General features: G+C 34.3%; 1 protein-coding gene across 2 annotated transcripts in view; it reads right to left on the bottom strand.

Annotated features, from left to right (window-relative positions):
- Nucleotides 1–1834: 1834 nt before the first annotated feature.
- Nucleotides 1835–22799, bottom strand: part of LOC134658014 (angiotensin-converting enzyme-like protein Ace3) — a 149011-nt gene continuing 128046 nt past the window's right edge. For both annotated transcript variants that reach the window (XM_063513623.1, XM_063513614.1), the window contains exons 2-12: nt 14248–14452; nt 12870–13034; nt 10251–10338; nt 6921–7061; nt 6297–6473; nt 5261–5358; nt 4886–5174; nt 3554–3710; nt 3110–3286; nt 2766–2879; nt 1835–2677 (exon numbers count right to left, since the gene is read on the bottom strand). In XM_063513623.1, coding sequence (XP_063369693.1) covers nt 2140–2677; nt 2766–2879; nt 3110–3286; nt 3554–3710; nt 4886–5174; nt 5261–5358; nt 6297–6473; nt 6921–7061; nt 10251–10338; nt 12870–13034; nt 14248–14445 — 2142 coding nt within the window. In that variant the 5' untranslated portion in view covers nt 14446–14452 and the 3' untranslated portion in view covers nt 1835–2139. The remainder of the gene's footprint in view (nt 2678–2765; nt 2880–3109; nt 3287–3553; nt 3711–4885; nt 5175–5260; nt 5359–6296; nt 6474–6920; nt 7062–10250; nt 10339–12869; nt 13035–14247; nt 14453–22799) is intronic.

Raw genomic sequence — 22799 nt, 5'->3', positions numbered from 1 at the left:
ACGAGCGTATATTTCTTTGCTTTTCAATAGTAGGAATAAAAAAAAACATCTGCTTTTGATTGCTGAAACTAAAAGCAATCGCTGCTTTGCCGTTGTAATTATCAATTTTGTTCGTTTTTAGAGAAAGACGCTAGTAGACGGAATAGCCCCAATGACGGAATTAGCCACATTGAACTTAAGTGAATTACTGTTATTCTTTTTGTGAAATGAATATCTTTAAACCAAAATACAGGCGGCACCAAAAAAAACATAATTTGTTAATTTTCTTTCGTGGCTACTGTGCCAATTGTTGTGATAGGTTGATTGTTGTGGTAGGTTCGAAATACCCTAATCGATATGTACGTTTCGGCTTTGTCCAAAAGCTAAAGACACCTGTATGTATTATATCCCTTCTGTTTGGTTTTAAGTGTGTATTAAACGAAGGCTGATTCAGATTTAACATTTGTTAAAATTTTGATATTGATACCAAGTGCGAGCAGGATGCCTGATGACACGACATGTACACAGCTCCTAGTGGATTTCGCGCACACTAATCAACGAGAGCGATCATCAATATCATATCATAACTTTAACTTTAAAAGGTAAAAGTGAATCGACCTCCATGAGGCCTATTCAAATAGTATTTGTTATCAAATGGATATGATCTGTTAGCTCTCAACAGTAACAAATCTTGTTGAAGGAATAAGTTCGATAACAAGAAATAACTACTTCTGTTGGCCTGATCTTAAAAAAAAAATTAAGAATAAAGCAAATTGACATGCATTATTATATGTTTTAAATAAAATCAATATAATTTACCACAATTTTTTTTAAAGCTAAATCATTTTATAAATAAAACTAAATTTCATAGACATATGGTAACTGTTTGATCTGATTCAGCGTTGAATTTTTTTTGAAAACAAGTATATTTTTATTACAAATTGGTCTGACATTATATTTTTTGTCACAGAAAGTTCATGAAATATGACCCCGAAGGTATTTATTACAAATTTATTTCTAATATTAATAATAAATTTTATATACTACACAGAGTACTCATTAGAAATTGAGACGCTTAAGGCACAGCGAAATTACACTTAACTATTATGTACAAATTATTATATAGACACTCTTGGTAACATTTAGACTATTTTTGCAAAATGTGATATGTACAAAAATATTTTTTCTTTCATTTTACTAACTAGCTACACATCATATTTTTATATTTATTACGTTTATTTCATTTAAGTTTTTTAAACGAGGCTTAATGCATGAATCAAATAATTACCTAACTAGCTGTTGAAGCTAAATAATAATTATTGTAACATATAATTTCAGACGCGAGTTGCAAGTGTGATTGTCAGAGATTGGACAGATTGGCGTCATTGCTCGCAATAATGTGGGCATGACTCCAAATTTGATTAAATAATTAATCATTTAATTATTTTAATTAATTTTTTACCTGAGATTTAATTTTGTTCCATAGTCAATAAATAGCACTTAAATATATTTTTGATATAAAAAAATGAGTACCTACAGAAAATTTGGAAAACATACTGATTTAAAAAAAAAAAAATTTACATTATAAGAACTCTTTGTGTTATTTATTGATTAGGAATCAAAATTAATCCTCAGGTAAGAAATTAATTAAATCATTAATTATTTAATCAATTTTGGAGTCATGTCCACATTAATGCGAGCAATGACGCAAATTTGTCCGATCTCTGGTGATTGTAGACAAGCAATATTATTTTGGAGTATTAAATGTATTTGGTATACTGGTGCAACTTAAGCGCGCTAATAATAATTTTGGCAATTATACATAAAGTAAATGTTGCATTATTTTTACAAAGAAAATATGCAGAACTTTTTAATTTGTATCATAATTCAAAATGTAACAGCACCTAATAATATTCGTTTGACAATAGACAATATTGTTGATAAATAAACGTTATGAACACAAAGCAAGTAACTTAATTGGTAATTACTTCTAAAGCAGAATAAATAGAATAAATAGATGTATTTTTTACTCGCACACTTTAACTCTGTAACTCAACACACATAAAGTGAAACGCATTGGCACACATTACTAAAATAAGTATAAGTAGACACTAGAACGATATAACATCGGTTCCTTATCTAGAACCGATACTCCTCAAATCAGGCATGCGTAGTTTCTCTTCTTTGTCTGTCAAGCTGTTTTCGATGGTTCTGTCGTTTTCTTGCAATTATTGCTATCAATAATACAATAATGGCTACTGCAACAGCTATGCCAATCCACCAGTAGACGTTATATGAAGCTTCTTTTACATTTGTATCTTTTTGCTCTTGGTCCCCAGATACAACAGGGTTTTTTATTTCTAACACACCCACAGTCGACGTTTCAGCGCCAAACTTCATATTATTTTCATCTCCTGTATCAATTTCGTTTTCTTGAATGTTCTCATGGGTCTCACTATTTTCGGGTAGTTGAAATTCGGTGGGAATTTCGTTTTCTATAATTTCTGGTTCAGAAGGCTCGACATAATCATCTGATTCATTAACTCCTAGCTGAGGGTCTAGTTGGGTATCTAAATATTCATCTAGAAGTCTGTAGTAGTCAGTCAGGCCTGTGTATTCGAGCGCATTCTCTCGTTTAGCTAATAAATCGCTAACCATTTCAGGCCATTTAATTCCCAAGCCTTGAGACATTGTCATCCTAAAAAATAGAAATGTGCCATATACATACAGAAACAATCAACAATAATGATATAACAATAATGCTGTAACAACAAAGTTTTACTTACACTAAACGATCGTTGTTCTCCGAAATATGTTTTATAAGGTCAGACTCATCCGAAATAAGTTCTTCGGCAAATGATTGATAAATTTGATATTTTAGAATAAGGCCCATAAATTTTCTGCAACAAAAAATTGTTTTATAACTGATTTTATCAAGACGTTAAAGTGCATGTTCAGATATTTTTGACCACTTTGGTCGGTCCCATATATCTGATGGCGAATGTACAAATAATCTTTAAACTCACGACATTAGCGATAATAAAGGTGATAAAAAGGTGTCATCTAATAAGGAATTAACTTTTCACGCATTAGGACGTTTACCTACGCTAATATTTTAATGAAAACTTACCCAATAAATGGCTTGTTGTGAAGGACGTAAGGGTTACCAAGGATATCTACGTTAGAAGTTTCTAACCAAGAGAAATCTCTTCTAAAGTCAGACCAGCTCTCATTTTTTGTGGAAGAAGTTTTTGTTTCTTTAAGATATTTTAGTCTCCATTCATCGGCGGCTATATAGAAATTCAATCTAAAATTACACAAAACAAAAAATTAGTAATATGTAATTGTTATTTTTTTTTTACAATAGCGTAGGTATTGGTTTGATATCGTATTTATGAAAAAAAAATACTACTTTGACTAGTGTCCTATATAATTTTTTGCTTAGGTTGGATTACTTACAGACAAACAGAATTAAATTAATATAAAAACCAAACATCATAAATTAAACATTGGGCACCTTAAACTATACAATGTTTTCCCGAAACCTATTATTGATTATTACTTCAGTACTCACTTCGGCAGGTCTCGCAAAGCAGTTATTAATTGAAGAACCAGACGATGATAGTTCGGATTGAAATTAAACCTCTCTATAGAGTATAATCCGGCTCGACTCAAGGCATGAGGATTTACCGACAGAAGTGATGCGAATTCAGGTATAGCTTCGTAAATAGCTGCAATGAAAAATGGTTATGTTATGTTAAAATGAATCACAATAAAACTTGACTTTCATTGTATTTCTTACATTTTGCTTCGTGAAAATTGCTGTACCTTATTTCGGTATGACAAATCATTTAATCAAATCAGTGTGTAATTTGTATACATGTCATATCAGAATCATTATCAAGTACAAGCTTAGGTACCGAAGTTTCGCATCACATTATTTTATGTTAACTGCTTTTACAATTTAGTCAGTTAAGTCAGTTCTTATAATAAGACGCAGAGGCACGGTATGTTAATAAAATAAATATGGCTAATAAAATACAGCATACAAGATCATCCAAAAGCTGGGGCTCAATCTTAAAGTTTTAAAGACAACTTCAGAGTTGATTATGATTACACAATGATGTGAAGAGAGTCTAGTTGAAGTGAAGAGTCGATGTCAACAGACTGCCGTATTCGAACTTCAAGATATTCACAAGATACGACATGTACTAGATCCATTCTAGATACGTTATAGTTTAGATTTCAACTAGTTCTCTTTTGCAGCGCAATTCGGGCAACCGATGTCAATTTTACGTTAGATAGAGTTAGTTATCTATTCGATGTGAATTGGATCTCTAAGTCATATCCTGTGGAAATCGTTCAAGAGTATCTCCAGAATCGTGCAAATGTCAAATTTGACAGGTTAGATCTTAAACATATCGTTATTGTATCTTGGTGATGTCTAAAAGATATCTAATAGATGTCTATTTCAAAATCCGAATCGGGCCCAGAGTCTAATAAACATTGTTGATAGTATTTTTTACGTTTTGTTGTATATGCTACCGTAAAGTCTTAAGTGAAAATGCGTTTTCCCTAATTATATACAAAACTTAAAGATCTCAATCTAAATCAAACATTAAGCAGAAAAATATACTGACTATTTAGCTTAGAATCAATTTATTTAAAAGTGGAAAAATTACTGTCTTGGATGAGACTTGAACTCACGGCCTCTGGATCGATGGATGAGGTCTTGGTGGCTCAAATGGCAGAGCGCAGGAGTATCGATCCAGAGGCCGTGAGTTCAAGTCTCACCCAAGATAGTATTTTTCCACTTTTAAATTTATTCTAAGCGTAATAGCATCGATCGCAGACGTTTCTGCTTGTTAAAAATTAAAAATACTGACTATTTTATTTTATTTATTACCTGAATAGCGGTTAGCATTTCTCAGTGTGTAAGTATTGTTGCTATGCAAAGCGACGGTATCTTTATACTTTATTCGCATTACAGCCTCGTGAGCATCCATGTAATTTCCGATAGACACGTCGCTGCATGAGATTACCCTTAGCTTATTAGGCTTACACCAATCCACCAGTTCGGGTGGACAACTGCTATTGAATATTGATTTGTTCCAAGTGTATGGCTCAATTTGAGGCATATTTATCTCCGTTAGCAATTTAGAGGCCTCTTCAAACGCATGAACACCACCAAAATTCTGAAAGAAAAAAACAAACATTAAATAAATTATCTACATAAAGCATTATTAAGTAAACATTTGTCGTAAATGTGCTGACTACAAACCTTTAACTGTAGATTAGCGTACATTTTTTGATAAATATCTGCATGTTTAGGTAATAAGTTTTCTATAACATTTGACCAATCGTCTCCTGCCAATGATCCTAAAACAGAATTTCGATGTTATTGTCTTCATGATAATAATTTGAGCATTGGGTATTAACGTAAGTGCTGTATCCGAATCCGGAATAAATTTCCTCTTTTGGCATCTTGCCTGTTTGTTCGTTACACAATTTGGAGCTCAGTGGGTCGCATCCGAGTTGCGTTATCTATTTAATTTATTTTTAAATGGTTAAAATTTATTCCTAAAGATAGGATGTAATTACGAGTAAGATAAGCGTTTATGATTAATTTTAAAATGTTACTGAAAACCTTGAACTAGTAAAGTAATAAGAAATAATGTTAAATATAAAACACAATTGCTAATTTCGAACATAGACTTAATTTATAAGACATAATCTTAAGGATATTTGGGTTTCTTAATATTTTTTTCTCATTTGTCACTAGCAGGTACCTTCATGTAAGTTTCTCTACTGAGGAAACCTACACTGAGCATGGCCCGACATGCTCTTTGCCGGTTATTTGTAATACCACTCGCTGGCCATGTAATAAACTCATGCTTCAACACAGTACTAAAAAGTATACGAAATAATGGCTGCCAAAATCTGTCGTTATTGTGGGTTTATTTATGGTCATCACTCATCAATGTTGCTAACAACCAAAAGACTATTTAGTTGAGTTCCTTCAGAAATTTTAAAGATAAATAAAGTGTCCATTTCAGAACGCGTCCGTTTCATTGCGTATTCCCCCTACAGTTATTTATTTATTTTATTTTAGTACATGGAAAACCAACAGCGGTACATATATCCAGAAATTACAATAGAATCACAGAGCCAATTATAGGTTCTTTATAGAAATACAATTAATTATTAATTTTAGTTAATGTTACTAACTAATATAATATTATTCCGATCAGTAAATCTATTTCGATTTGATTTGAAGTAGTTAAAATTGATTTTATCGCCGCAATTGTTATACTCACTTAACAAATAAACTGGCAGTGGCTTGCCGACAGCCTTGGTGCCTTTCAGCCTGAGAGCGACATATTTGTGCAACTTCTCGTAGAGTGGCCTGATGCGGTCCCACAGTTCTCGAGCCTTCAGTATTGCACCTTCGTATTCAGCGAGTGAGTCCCAGTACTCTTCGACTGTGTTAAATTCTGTCAAGTCACAAATTTTGATTTATTAAAATAACAACAAACAAATCTAAAACTAAACGAAATATTTTTTTTTTTATAATAAAATTACCTTCATTGCGTTTAAACCATTTGATTAGGATATGGAATTTTAATTTTAATGAAAATAGTCAGCGCCATATTAGAGTTTTCACTACAATTATATGTAAGTGACAGATGGCGCACCTTCTGGCAAAAACTTCATTAACTAACATGGAAGTTTTATAAATTATGTATTTAATACACTGTCTAATGTAATACTGTAACAAAATGTTTATACTTAATTTTTGAAAATCTTTACTTGGAGTATATGTTTTTCAGTCTTTTGTAAATTGTCTACCAGTACAATAAGCTGCAGAGATAACTGATCCCCCTGCAAACAAGATTATATGCACGGGGGGTCAGTTAGCTTTGCAGAAATACTGTACTTACCATTTTCTTTGGACGTGTTCTTCAGCAACGGTAATATTGTCTCAAGGTATTCGTTTAGATCTGGAAGCTTCTTCTCCCATGACTCCTTCATGTGGCGCAATGTTTCTTCATCGCGCTGCTTAGCCAGGCTGTTGTGTAGTTCTGTTTTAGACATAAACAAGATTGTGTGAATCTCTTAATTATTTAAATTAATACCTACTACTGCGTTGTGTGTGTTGTGACTAATGTGTAAATTACTAATGTATTTTAATATTTTTATGTGATTCGTACTTCCATTAACTATATTTTTTCGTTATGACTTTGTTGATTTAAAATGTTGTAAGTAGTTGTAAGTAGGTGTAGATTTTGCATGCCAGCTACTGGTGAAATATGTGCTTCACTTATAACTGTTGACCATCTATTGTACCATGTTTTAAGCAAAATAAATGATTTATGATTTATGTGTGATTGTACCTACTTTGATATGAGAGTTATTTCAACGTGCTTTCTATTAGTTTTCTGTAACTTATATGATACGAGTATTTGGGTCGTCGTCTATGTTGTCACTAAATAGTAATTTGTTAATTTTATAAAATTATTGTCTCCTTGAAATCTTATCAAAAAAGATAATTGTAAGTTTCTTATATTGGGTCAAAAAAATGTTTTGATCCTAAATAAAATGTTTTACCAATAAATAAAATGTTTCACCAAACAATAATAATAAACATAATAACCACGAGCCAAAGTTTAATATTGTGAAATTCAATATAAATTGTATTACCTACTGTGGTACGATGGCCACCGCGATACAAAAGCGTGCAATTTTACCAAAAGTAAATAAGGTGCCAACTAAATGGAGCATTCAAACAAAACTTTTCATAACAACAGGTGTACACCCTGCGTGTGTTTATGAGCTCACAACTCATTCCAATGAGGTTAATAAGAATCAAAGAAATAGCTATTTATTTTCATACTTAACGTGCGGGGTGTACTAATACCTTTCGTTTAATCTAGGGCAACGAAAAAAAAGGGAACTTGTGCAAGTCTTGCATTGGGAGATTCAAAATTATATACAAATGATCTAATCAATCCATCGTTTGTGCATTATTTTCATGCAGCGTGTGGGAATGTAGGTTTGGGATCACTTCAGTTTTAACGCTCGAAAATGATACAAGATTGTCACAATTCGATAGTCTGATGCTTATATAATTACAAGAAAATAATTGCTTAAAATAAAGGATATCACATACAATTTGGATCAAATCAAAAACAAAGAAAACAACAATATAGGTACTTAGATATAATCATAAGCTAGTTGTCATTTTTTTATTAATGGTATATAATAGGTATCAGTCGATCAGGTTTGTTTTGAGAAATGGCTATATGGGACCCATTGCCATATAGCAATACAAAACTTACAAATGATAGTCCTAGTCTAACAATCGCACTTTACTGACGAAACGCTCCTAACAAAATGGCAATACATCGTGACTTCGCCGTCGCCATTGCTTAGGAAGCCGTTTCAATGTTTGTAAAACAAGGAAATTGCGATGGTGTCGGCGAAATATTGCGTTTATCTATATAGTTGCCATACATTTATTTTTAATATATAATCTAAGGAATCGAAAATGGCACCATTATTTTTTAGAGAACTTAAATTTTGAAACTTTAAGGTCTTGTATTTTTTTTTAGAATATATTTTTTAAGTTTCCAATTCTTGTATTAATTGCTCATTTTCTATTTATTTAACTAGATTTAGTTATACAATTCAACGTGTGTCAACAACCCTATTGTCGTGACGTTAGGTACTTAAAACTAAACTTTAAAATCCTCAATCATCATAAGTCAAAGTTTAGTTTGTCATAATTATTTGATGATTTTATAATTATCCCGGTTATTTGCTCCCGTATTCTTCTTTATGACCCTACCCCGTTTATCCGTTACAGCTACCGCTAACTTCTCCGTAACGTTATTAGCTTTCGGAATCAGCGTCGTTCTGGCCGCTGTAATGGGTTGTAAGAGCGGGCGTCGAAAATTAGAACTGCGCAATATCATTCATAAAAGATCCGACCCGCATTATGCCTTGCCCTATTTTGTTGGTAGATGGATTAGGATCTCTTGAGAGTTATGTTGCCTACGAATAATGGAGTAGTGTTATGGAAAATGGAAAAATATTGCTACTGCGTAATACCTACGGCATTTTAAACTCACACGTACATCCCTGGAAACACCAGTTTCCATTTTACACTTTACAGTAACGCTAAATCATTCTGTACCTATATTAGTTACTCTACCAACTCTTTAGCTGAACCTGTATTTAAATGATTGAAACTCAAATCGAAGCTTTATTAAAATTAATGAAACGGTATTAAATTTAACAAGAGGAACTTTGATACGATGGAAAAAATAAACTGAATTTATGAAGACTAACAAGGTTCAACAAGGCTTCGTTCGTAGACATCCTAACAATATCCTTGAACGCGATAAAACATCTGGCGACATTTTGTTGAAGAGTTCGGCCATTGAAAACTTATCTTAAACGAGTTAGAACACTTATATCCTGAAGCGTTTTACATTTTTTATAGCCGACATAAATCTTCAGTGGGTGTTTTTTAAAAAGAACAAAATTGCTCTTACGAGCGATGAGAAATTAACTTTTTACGCGGCCATTCATCTCCAGCACGAAGTTGTTAAAAGTTTCCTGAAATTTTGAAATTTGAAGAGACTTAACAATTATCTTCTATGATTAGAGGAATATATTTTGTTTTGTATTTTTTTTACCGAAATTTAACTGCCGTAAACTTTCTGTGGGTACTTAAATCTTTATTTAACACTAGCGACCCGCCGCGGCTTCGCACGGGTTAACAAATTAATACATAATCCTTCCTCTTGAATCACTCTATCTATTTAAAAAACCGCATCAATATCCGTTGCGTAGTTTTAAAGATCTAAGCATACATACAGACAGACAGACAGACAGCGGGAAGCGACTTTGTTTTATACATGTAGTGGTCAGGCTTAGATTGCTTCAATGATCCAAAATTTGTTATTGCAACCGGACCTAATACTCGTATGTATTATGTTATGCGTAAGGTCAGAGGTAAGTATTTATTATTTACAGATAAGAAAACACAACCTAAAATTATAAGGGCACATATCTAATTATATGCAATTTTACTCCTAATTAGTAAAACTGCCAAGGTTGATTACGTTAAATTAAAACTTTCATAATTTATTTATTCTAAGGACACCTTTTTTCCTTAGGGTTTAAATCTACTTTTTTTGCTTAGAGTTGTGTTGACTTTACAACGTTTTCTAGATATTTGTGAGCATGATTATGAAAATTCTTACCTCTCAGTGTACAATTTATAGTTGTTCCACAATCATAGTCTGTTGCAAATCGCAGAGCGTTCTCTGAGGTGTCTGCAAATGTGACCAGCTGAAAAGACAGATATTTTATAAAAATCAAGAAATATATTATTATGATAGCGATATCATCATGTACATACATAACATTAACGGGGTTTAATACTCCTACGGAAGTAGAAAAAATCCATGACTCAGGAAGAAATATGTGTGCTCATCACACAAATATATGGTCATTACTCGAGCGATTCGTTCAGTTCATTACCGTGCCCGCATGATAGATTTATTTCCTTTAGGCTCGACTCAACATCAATTTTAGATATCCAATAGGGCCTATAAAAAGGTATGTTTAAAAAGACGGTATTTTATTTTCTAAAACACTTGCTCAAAAAGTGGTAATTTATTTGTGTCACAATAAATTCATCTATAATATTTTGGAATCGTGCGAGTGTTTTTGTAAAAAAAATAAAATGAGTTAATGTAATTATTTTTTGCAATGATTTATCATCGCTTCATTGCTTCGATCAACACGGAAGGGATGCGGCATTCGCACTATTTCCCCTCTGCCTAGGTACAAGATCAACTGATCTAGCGCGGGTAATAAAACTAGTTGCGCTCGGATTTTTAACTAGACCGAGTCCAGACGCGCGAGTGAACACAGCAGCAGAAAAAATGCCTAATTGCTCGGTTTTTTGTTGTAAAAAGAGGTCGGGGACATCAAATTTACAAAAAGAAGGTGTTACATTTCACATGTAATATTTTTTTTACATGTCATACGTTTAATAACATTTAAACACAATTATTATATTTTAGTCTCATGTAATTGCTGGATTTATCGATTTTGCTCGCCCAGTACAAATTGCGGATCGGTCGAGCGACAAATCCGACTTCTCATCTCTCAGAAAACAATAAAATTCTTTGACGAAAATGTGTTAGTGTGCGTGTTGTGACACTTGTGATTCGTCCGTACACAAAAACAGATCGAGGTGTGCAAGATTTGTCTGTGTAGGGTGTCATTTTCTATGTATTTCTGTCGTCATTACAGATTGGATTTTGTACGTATGTGTGTGAGAAGTGCGACTGTGTGCACGTTCCCCCCCGCGAATAATGGCAGAATGATTTGAATGTCAAGATATCGCTTGGGCCTATCCCTTCCGACCTGTCGGAAGCCCGTGTTGATCGAAGCTTCATTAACAATATCATTTATTTTTATATTTTTCATTGATTTGGGTTCAGGAGAAAATTCGTAACAGTCGTAGGTGTAACATTTTTGTAACCATTATTTGCTTTATTGTGCTTTTCACCACAGCAGCTCAGAAAGGCTTACTTTGCACTTCAAAAACTGATAGCAAAGTTGCATTTTATTCACATGTGAGGCAAAGTAATCAAATGCAAATTTTGAGTTCTTTTCCTATGTTTGCCGGTAGAATTTACTTTTAAATGATGATTTTGGATGATAAATGTTTAATAACATTCATTTGGATTTGATTTGGTTTGATTTTGTTTGATATTTTACATTTAATATTTGCTTCGTGTTGGTGTGGTGAAAAATTTTGTGTTTCACTCGGGGGCAAATTTTGTTTAACACTCGTGCTTTGAAACCCTCGCAACGCTCAAGATTCCATTTTTCGAACATTTCAATTTTGGAATCTTTCGCTTGCTCGGGTATCAATATTAGCACGAGCGGATAAACAACAACTTTGCCCCCTTGTGAAACAAATAACTATTTTCGCATATGTATTATAAAACGTGGTATATTGTAAATATAAAAATTTGCAACAAAATGTATTATTTAAGAGATCGCTCTCGCTTTGACGGATTAGGAAACAAGTGTGTTCACGGAGATAGAGTAGGTAACAAATATTATAATTAGAACAATACACAGAACTGTAAAGGCGTATAATAATAATATGATTAGTAGTATCTAACTAATTTCTGTGATTCGGCATTGCTTTCTGTTTCCAGGTCTCGTTTCTTGTTTACCTAAAAAGACCTTAAATACGTTACCTACTTGTACAAAGCCTTTTCGGACTTAATTAAATGATTACAATACGTTTTGTCTACAAGAGAGTGAGACCTATAATTTTCTCAACTGAAACAGGTTTACTTTAGTTAACATAATTTATTATTCTCTTCATAAGTGGAATCCTTTTTCGTAATCGACCGAGCGTTTTTGATTTTCACATATTATTTCTGTTTACAGAATCACTAAAAATCACTGTTCGTTCAGATTAAGGTTGTGGTTATATCTGACCATAATAAAACTGTTAGGTTAGCCTCTTGTCTGTGTATGATAAGAATCGTGACCGAATTTTTTGTCATCTTTTTGCATTTCTTCAAGAAGGATTTTTTCGATTCTATACAGCACACCCGAGGTTTGACCTCGCGATTTTTGAATCCCGGTAAGGGCATTTTTTGTGTGATGATTTGTATTGTATGTGAGTCATGGATATTTAATATGTATTTGTATATTATATGTATCGTTGTTTGAGTACCCACAACACGAGTCTTCTTGAGCTTAGTCAATTTGTGTAAGAATGTCTATAATGTATGAAAGAGCTGATTTTTTCGCAAACTAAGAAGAGACATATTAAAGTAGCTTACCCGTATCCACTGCTCAGTGGGCAGTAGCAGTTCGCCAGGCTGCAGCAGCAGCTCCACCTTCCGCTTCAGCAGCTCGTCGTCGCTGAGCGCATGCGCCTTGAGCGCTATGCGTACGTCGGTGGTCTGAGCGCGGGCGAAGATCCCGTAGCTTTTGTCGCGTCCCAGCTGTAGAACATAAAAGTTATCATATTACATTATGCTGACAATAATTTATAATAAGTTTTTGGCAAAAATTTAATTTTTGGTACAAGCTTTTATCGCTGACTGTACTTTTCGTACGACAGACAACTAATACTCATCGAGACAATTCTAAAAACCCCTAACACAATTAGGTTGCGTTGTTTCATCACAGAGTTTCTATGGCCACCTCCTGTCTCCATCATCAGATCAGTTCGACAGTACTATATTATTGTATTGTCATCAGAACTACATACAGCTGCCAATTTTCATGATGCTACGATCCTTGGAAGATGGTTAAATTAGTTACCTTAGATTCCATTACATGTTAGTTACATACAGGTCGAGAGTTCCTATTGGCCACCTCCTGTCTCCATCATCAGATTAGTTCGACAGTACCATATTACTGTATTGTAATCAAAACTACATACAGCTGCCCATTTTCATGACGCTACGATCCTTGGTAGATGGTTTAATTAGTTACCTTAGATTCCATTACATAGTTACATACAGGTCAACCTAATAAAAGCTTGTTAAAAATTTGAATACCTACATGACTTCTCAAAACACAAATTAGTTATATCCTCTTGTTTCTTTTGAGAAATTAACTGTTCGTAATTAAATCTGTCCGTCTTAAAAACTTCAACTAAACCTGTATAACTAAAAGGTTATGTACTTAGCATAATTTCGAACATCAAATATCCTATGTACGAAATTCCTAAAAACAGAACATCGAAAATCACATTGTCTAATGTACTAAAACTATATTTTAAATAAGAAGAAGACTTATCTTCGAAGTATACGAGCTTCTACTCGGTTTTGTCAACTGGTTGGATTCCGGTAAATAATTTTCGTTGTAGGAATTACTCGGAATAGACAGTGACACCGGTTGAAATAATCCTAGCATGATAACAACTTTACGGCCTCAGGCTTAATTACATTAAAATAAATTAAACCCGGCCAAGGCCATTTCGGGCCATGCTCAGTGTAGGGTTCCGTAGTTACCGTTCTATCACCATAGGCTGAACGAGGCTATTAGTAAGTACCTATACATGCCGGGGGCTTCCAACCCCTCTGGTGTTGCGGGTGTCCATGTGTGTCAGCATGCATGCATGTTGCTGTCATCAGGGGATCCGTCTTCTCTTTTGCCTCCTAAATCATAAAAAAACTAAATAAAAAACAGAAAGCCTTGAACCCTTACCTTTTGAGCTAGTCCTTTCGGGGAGCCTACAAGCTCATTCCAAGAAGCCGTGGCCCTCTGGTCGCAGTGGTCTTCGTAGTCCATTTCCACCAGGGCGATGAGCGACGACAGCCAGCGGCGGTCATCGTCGTCTGAAGTGTTGCCGCTGGTCAGGAGCGCGTAGAAGTACACGCACAGAAGGCTGAATGTCGCTTTCATGTTTTACCTGTGGACAATAATTATAAACAGGTCTTTAGTAAATTTTATTCAAATTACATAAAATACTCATGGTAAACTTGAAAGAGTGAATACCTATGCGCCTATTTCAAATTGAAGGTTTTTTACGACTGAAATGCAACGGTATACGCGCTAGGATGAATAAGTCGAGTTAAGGTTATACACCATAAAAGCTCGACCCGCTCTTTTGTCGGAAACTCCACAGGTGCAAGCAACGCACACTTATCGGTACCTATCGGAACAGCAACTCCTCGCCTCGGCACGGTCTAATATCGGCTGTACACACTCGTCGAGAGCCAGCTAAATGCCAAAGATATAACAGGATGGAAAGACATTAATATCAAACCAACTGACGCAATTTTACCGATATAATTAATATTCTCATCTAATATATTATTATCACTGTTATAATAAACTTTATAATGAGAAGGATCTCCAACTGCGTAAATTACCGAATCAAGCGAAAAATGAAATATTTTTCCCTTTTATTACCACTGGGCATTCTGTATTTGAATAAAAGAAAATAATAAGGAAAAATGAAAGAAGCATTCATAGGCGATTGTTGCTTTTATCGTCGTTCGAAGATGCTGGAAGATCTACTCCTGGTGAGATTAAAAATAGATCAAGTGGAAGACTTAAACTAGGTCATATTGTATTATAGTCAAACATAGTTTTATTTAAGGCTAAATATGTAATAATACAGTTATTTAAAATAAAGTTACAAATTCCAAAAAAATAGGTTTTGTTTATTTACATGGACATTTCCAACATAACGTTAATTATATCATAAACAGTATAAAAACATGATAACAGGATACTCCCATAGATATTAACAGCCAAACTGTATTTTCAAGTAGCGGTGCTTCTACATAATAATATATCATAGTACCTACCTATCTCTATTTATATGAATTGCCATTTTCTCGAGGCTTCAGAACCACAAATACCTGTATGTCATAAAATAAATAAATACCATAACAGAAAATATCCGACTACATAGAAAAGTTATGCCATCAAAATCATATTCATTGGATCAATAGTGCATCTCATAATAATTACAATTACAAGTAGCCCATGTTTCACTAAATAGCTGCTTAGATGAAAAAAGTTTAATTTATGGATGGATAGATAAAATAGTTATTTTCGATACAAGTGCGAAAAAGAGGACATTCGAAACGAGTGGCGATAAATTAAAACACGACCGAAGTGAGTGTTTTAAATCGACACGAGTTGCGAATTACCTACTCGCACGTGTTTCGAACAACGTTTTACAGTACATATGGCACTTTAAAGTTTCGACATACGCACGAAAAGTGGTATTTTACGCACTAGTGCGGAAAAGTAGCCCCATATGTACTGTAAAATACATTGTTTTAGAAGTGACGGAGTTCTTAGGTAGGTATATATGACGAATTTGAAAACCTCCTTTTTGAAATATGGAAGCCGGACCAAACATTGTGGTACAGTTTTGTGGAGTGACAATTGTTACCCATAGTTGTAAAGCATATACAATACATAATAAAACTGTATTACTAGTAAGGACTGTCAATATTACCAGCAACAATTGTTAAGAAAATATTGTTAGGAATCTAATAATTTACAATATTAATTTTATCACATTAAAGGCAATACGGGTTTTTAATAAGCTATACAACGAGATAAAAAAAGATGTATGGAAGTATTTTATGCCTAGATTAAAAAGTAGTTAATTATTTATCCTTAAATCATTTTTAGACCGTGTGCGAGTATAATGCAATTAGTAAATGTGAACAATTTAGTTTGTAAGTGAAACCAATTGTGTTGTTTGTTCGCAAAACACAGTTTTCGATACCAATTTCATGTACAAATCATCTATATATTATGTACAAGTGTACACTGTATAGTGAATCATAAAACATTTCTATTCAATCCTATGAATAGGTGGTACACAAAAAGAATAATCCGTGTAATTATTAATTATTTCCGTAAAATTTGTAATGTCGGAATGGCCGCCGGCCGATCAAAGAGAACATGGCTACAATTATGCACCTACATTATATGCTTTTCATGCCAAATACTAAATACCTTTCGACGTAAATGCTCATTCCAAAATGATACCACAAACACACTGCAATATACGTACCTACTTCATTAAAAATGATATTAAAAACATTAGTAACCTTGTAACCGACACATTATGTAGTTATTTGGTAAATATAGTCTTGATCAATAAAAATGGTACAGTAAATGTAGGAATGAAATATATATATTGTTTGTGTTTGTTGTTTTATATATTTTTTGGTTTCACCCACAAAAAGATTTTCCTAACTTTTTCGGATGACAACCATAATTAGGTCACATAACTAAATATAGAACCCAAAGTTTCGTAGGAAGAATCCAGTAGGCCAATCACGTTCGTAGTTCAATTACTTCTTTACGAACAACTAAGCACGGCTCAGAAACTTGCAGCGAACCAACCGCCAATAACGCAAACATAATTAGAGTTGGTAACATTCAATGTAACTACATGCTTTATAATATTTTCTTATGACATTATTTTATTATAAATGTAGTTTTCATTCGTTATTTTACATTAAGGATTCTGGCATAGTACATATTAATATTGAATACCTACACCATGTTATTTTATATACTTCAGAATAATTTTCGTATAATTGAGAATTTTCTTACACATTACCAGGAACGAGTAGGTACAGTGTAAAACTTTACTGTACACAGATTAAGTATAATATCTGGGAGACCGAGCTTTGCTTAGAAAACATATAAAAACTCAAATATGCGCGTTTTCCCAGAGATAAAACCTATAAAATTATTCGCCCCCGAAAACCATATAGCAAATTTCATCGAAATCGTTAGAGCCGTTCCCGAGATCCCCGAAATATATATACATATAAGTATACAGTGTGTGGCCTATAACGCGGGAGAATAATTAAAACGTAGATTCTACTACTCAAACAATAAAACTTTTGTTCGACAACTTTTTGAAATTATGTAGTCTTAAAATTGTCCCTTTTTCAAACAAACTAAATAATATTTTCAATGTACTTTAAATTCCGTCTAATTGACATCGCCCGTCAGTCTTGTCACCGTACAGGCATAATCAATTTCGTGATACATTGCGTGTTCGATTAAATTTTAAAGTGTTTTAAAATACAAACCACAAGTTATTTTTAAAAGTTGCTGAACAAACATTGTCTAGTTTGAGGAGTAGAATCTACGTTTTAATTATTCTCCCGCGTTATAGGCCACACACTGTATAAATAAATAAATATGCAAGAATTGCTGGTTTAAAGGCTGGCTAATCTAATAAGATTAGATATTAAAAAGAAACTTTATCGATTATTTTTAGAATTTGTTTGTGATTTCTGAAGACTGTTTATATTATGCAAGCTTAACATAAATGTTTATTTACGAGAAACATTGAGTAGAATGGTTTTATCTTTATTTAGTAACAATTACCTACCTAACTATTGTGATTTATTTTAGAATATAACAAGTAATTACTTACTGAAACACTAAAATGATAGATGTAAAACAAGTTGCAGAATAAAATCAACTCTGTGATTAATTAAAGCCGCCGTATAACGTATAACTACAACTCCCAGTAGCCAAAGTGGAAACGCGAAATTTCCTAACGTTCAGTACCACACTAGTGTTAAATTTGCAGCTTGTTAACAAGGCTTGTGAGAATACGCCCGTTAGGTACCGCGTAAATATTGTGCACGCGGTGAAGCTATTGTTACCGTCGTATTCACGTGGTTACCACGCGCAGTAAATGATCAATCAACCAGAAAGCCCGGAGTAGACTGTTATAAGTTTTTTCTACTCCCGTACTTTTATTTGTCATTTAAAGGGTCGTGCACACATATTTAAAACCCTATCTTAAAGTTGTCAAGACAAGTCTTTAGTCTATTCCCTAAAAAAGCATTTGTGCATACACGCAGTATCTTTTTGGCTCTTTTACAATACTTCGTGTAATGGCCACTTAAAAAATACATTGTTGCCAACCTTATAGTCATAACACACTGTCGCACTGCAACGCGACCTTGGTTCGTCGCACCCATAAGTGAGAGCGAGAAAGATATATCTTTCTCGCTCTCGCTTATGGGTGTGAATGTCATATCTGACAAATAAGTGAACCATAGACATGTTTTTTTTTAATTTCATTCATTCTTTTCCCGCTCGTACCCTCCAATCTTTGCTACTTCTTGAATATTGTAAATCTTGAATATGAATACTATTGTGCCTTTTTTGACCCCTTTTAAACAACGGTTGCATAAAATACTACGAGGGCTGTTTGATAAGTACCCGTTTATGAAAAAAATAATCAGTTGTTTTTGTTTATATGCATTTATTTTTCTTCATAGTCTCCTTTTAACTCTATACACTTGTTCCACCTATATTCAAGCTTCAATAAACCATCCAAAAAGTATGATTTCGGAAAGTCATTAAAATAGGCCTCTGTGGCGGCAATGACTTCGTCATTTGATCCAAATCGCTTACCACCGAGCCATTTTTTCAGGTTGGGAAACAAAAATAAATCGCATGGGGTCAAATCTGGAGAATACGGGGGGTAAGGCAATAGGGCGTAGCGTAATTGTGTTAATTTAGCCATCACAACTCTAGACGAATGAGCTGGTGCGTTGTCGTGATGAGACAGTACAATTTTTTTTTTATTTTTTAAATGGGGTCGTTTGTCCTTCAACCCAGCGTCAAATTCATCCAATAAATTGGCATAGTACTGCCCTGTTATCGTTTTCCCCTTTTCTAAGAACTCAATATGTATAATACCCTGCGAATCCCAAAAAACGGTCGCCATGACCTTTCCAGCCGATGGAACGATTTTTGCTATCTTTCGCGCAGGTTCACCCGGTAAAATCCACTGCTTCGACTGCCCTTTCATTTCCGGGGGGTAGTGGTGACCCACGTTTCGTCTACGGTCACGAAACGACGCAGAAACTCCTTCGGGTTACGTTTGAACACGGCCAAACACTGCTCCGAAGTAGTCAGTCGGTTCCGTTTTTGCTCCTCCGTGAGTAAACGCGGCACCCACCTCGCCGATACTGTCTTCATACCCAATTTTTCTTCTAATATGTTTTGTACCCGCTCGATTGGAACATTTACAGCATCAACGATTTCTCGAAGTTCAATTCGGCGGTCGGCTAAAACGATATTTTCAATTTTCTTAACCATATCGTCTGTAGTCACCTCAATTGGGCGGCCTGGGCGATCCTCATCAAAGACGGTTGTTCTCCCCCGCTTAAACTCGTTAAACCAGTATCTGACGGTTGTCATAGAAGGAGCACATTCATGGTAAACCGCTTGCATTCTTACTTTTATTTCATCACATGTTTTTCCTTCCAAAAACAAGAATCTAATTACAGACCGATACTGCTCTTTCTCCATTTTCACAATTTTAAGTTCACGCTTTCACTGAATCGCTGTCAAATGAGAAAAAAACAAAAGAATGCTGTTTTTTTTTAAATTTTCCCACCTCTGAAAAATGGCTTAAAACGATTGTATACATATTTTCGGCCCGTGATATTAATACATTTGGAAAACGGGTACTTATCAAACAGCCCTCGTATTGTAGGTGTCATACGAGTACGTTCTCAGTAAGGTACCTGCGTCAAAGAAGGCCCGGTTCTTAAGAATGTGGCACTACTTTCAGAATCTTTGAGAAATTCTCAGGAAGATGTTTCGATTTCGAGTGAAAATTACTTAGTAAAGGAATTAACAAATTTTCTTTCGACGATAAAAAAAAGTCCTTCTATTTAGTGCATGTTTTGTTTCGTACGATGTTAGCTTCACAACGAGTTGGTAGGGTAGGTTCACATACTTTTTCTACCTGTATCTTTTTCGATTTCTAAGTAATTTACCTATAGTTATCCCTACCGGAGACTGGAAATTCGTCATTGTAATGCTAATCGGAGTTGCTTCAGCGCTGACCCGCGTCCGGGGTAGTTTCCGCACTACGGCGACGCGGTGACACTGCAAGCGGTCAGCTCCACCCAGCGGGCCACCCAAAGCGCTCACGTCCTAATAGGGAACGTACCTAACCCACCTGTTTTTAATCACTCTAGTATAAATTACGCTTTACGCGATTAACAGCTACAGGTGTGTGTACGTGTTTCTTATTTTTAGTCCATGATATTAATAAGTTTATTAAATTGTCATACTGGTGCAAATAGTACACACTTGGCGTTATTATATTCCGTACGGTAGATCCGATACTCACTCTTCTCATAAGCGCGTTGTTGTCCTAGTTCACTAAATTTTTGCACTAAATGTTTTATTAAGTAGGTATAAGTCTTTTTCGTTGCTACAGTACATAATATCATGATACATATATCGATTATTTCATTCTTACAGCGGCCAGACATTATCAGTACCTAATGTATATAAATATCATTACGTTTTAGTAATAATTTTACTATTGACATCACTACTAGTTATTGGAATGTAATGAAATGAAACAAAGAAAAGAAATTACAATTTAATTAAAAATCAAATGACTAAAATGCTAATGCCCTTAGGTAGTTCGAAAGTTAAATCAAATTAGTATTTCTTTTTCTATCTTCAAAGTACAATGACCTATCCCGCCCCACGTAACATTTATACCTTATTTTACTTAATTTGCTGGCTTAAGAATAGTTTGTTCTACCTCTGACATTGCAGCCATAAACGCTTAGAGGCACTAATGCCGTCTGCTGAGTTCATTTAACTCTAAGAATACTACCTAAAGTCTGGTCTAGAGAATAATACTGTATACTAGGTAAACTTGCCGCGTAGTAGGGGGATAAAAATATCGAAAAAAAATTATTTACTTATACTAAATAAGAACTGAAACTCAATTTAATCCGTAAGAATACTTTTAAATATATAATTCATTGTATTTCGACATTGCATATAACTTAGGTACACTTGGGGAAAGGAGACTCAGAAAAGTCATCACAAACCAATGAAAGAGGGATGGATCTATCGTTCTTACGCTGGCGCAAAGCGGGTTGGTGATTGCACATACCTACTTTTTCATGGATGTAAATAAGCGGGTTTCTTCACGATAAGTCGGTTAGCAAATTTACCGAAAAGCTAATGGCAAATTACGAGGTGGCCCAAAAATACGCTGACAATGAAATTTTAATTTTTTCTTGCTTAACTTACACGTTTTTTTACAGTGTCATTAAAAATTAACACTACAATCATTTAACTAAAACAAAACGTATTAATTATCTTGAAAATATTCTCCTTTAGTTTAGACACAAGAACGCAATAGAACTAATTTTAAGCAAACGCAAACTAGTTTAACAAGTTAAAACGCGTTTTCACTGAGACGATATATAAAACTAGTTTAAACTAGAGAAAACGCGTTTTCACTAAAAACGATTATTTACAGTAAAATATGTGTAATTTAAAAATAATCCAGCCTACACACGTCCTTCTGCTAGACACAGCACAGGCCTCCTCTTATACACGAAATTGCCTGGGATATAGTCCCCACGCTGGTTGGGGACTTCACATATTATACCTTTCAATTTTTTCGTGAATATACCTATACCCAGGTTTCTAACGATGTTTTACCTTCACCGAAACGGTAGTGGTAAATATCAAATGATATTTTGTACATAAGTTCCGAAAAATCATCAGTATGAGCTAGGATTTGAACCTGCAACCTCGGTATCGAAAGTCGTACTCTAGATCTACTCAGCCACCACCGCTTTACCATGAACACACCACAACCATGTAGGTGTATACATACCAGCAAATCACAATCATGTAGAGTAAGCAAGTAAAACTTTGAACTAATGTTAATAGCCTCGGGAGGGACGGGGAAAGTCAACGAGCCAGCGTTCCTGTGGAGACAGTAGCCTAAGGCCCATCCAACATAGGCATAACAATAAGAGGTAATGTTGTTCCGGAAAACGCGAGGAGAAATAAAGTTAAGACAAAATTTCCTTGCGCAAACAATCTGGATAATTTGTGGCCTAGCACTTGACTAAGGGCCCGATTCGGATTTTGTAATAGACATCTATTAGATATCTTTTAGACATCGCCAAGATACGATAACGATATGTTTAAAATCTAACCTGTTATATTTGACATTTCCGCGATTCTGGAGATACTCTTGAACGATTTCAACAAGATATTACTTAGAGATCTAATTCACATCTAATAGATATCTAACACGATCTATCATAAAAGTGACATTGGTTGCCGGAATTGCGCTGCAAAAGAGAACTAGTTGAAATCTAAACTATAACGTATCTAGAATGGATCTAGTACGTGTCGTCTCTTGTGAATATCTTAAAGTTCGAATACGGCAGTAAGCATACAAA

The sequence above is a fragment of the Cydia amplana genome, chromosome 2 (assembly GCF_948474715.1).
Source record: "Cydia amplana chromosome 2, ilCydAmpl1.1, whole genome shotgun sequence".
Taxonomy (NCBI): Eukaryota; Metazoa; Arthropoda; class Insecta; order Lepidoptera; family Tortricidae; genus Cydia; species Cydia amplana.
The sequence above is the reverse complement of the archived record's forward strand: the minus strand, read 5'-3'. Positions and strand labels throughout refer to the sequence as shown.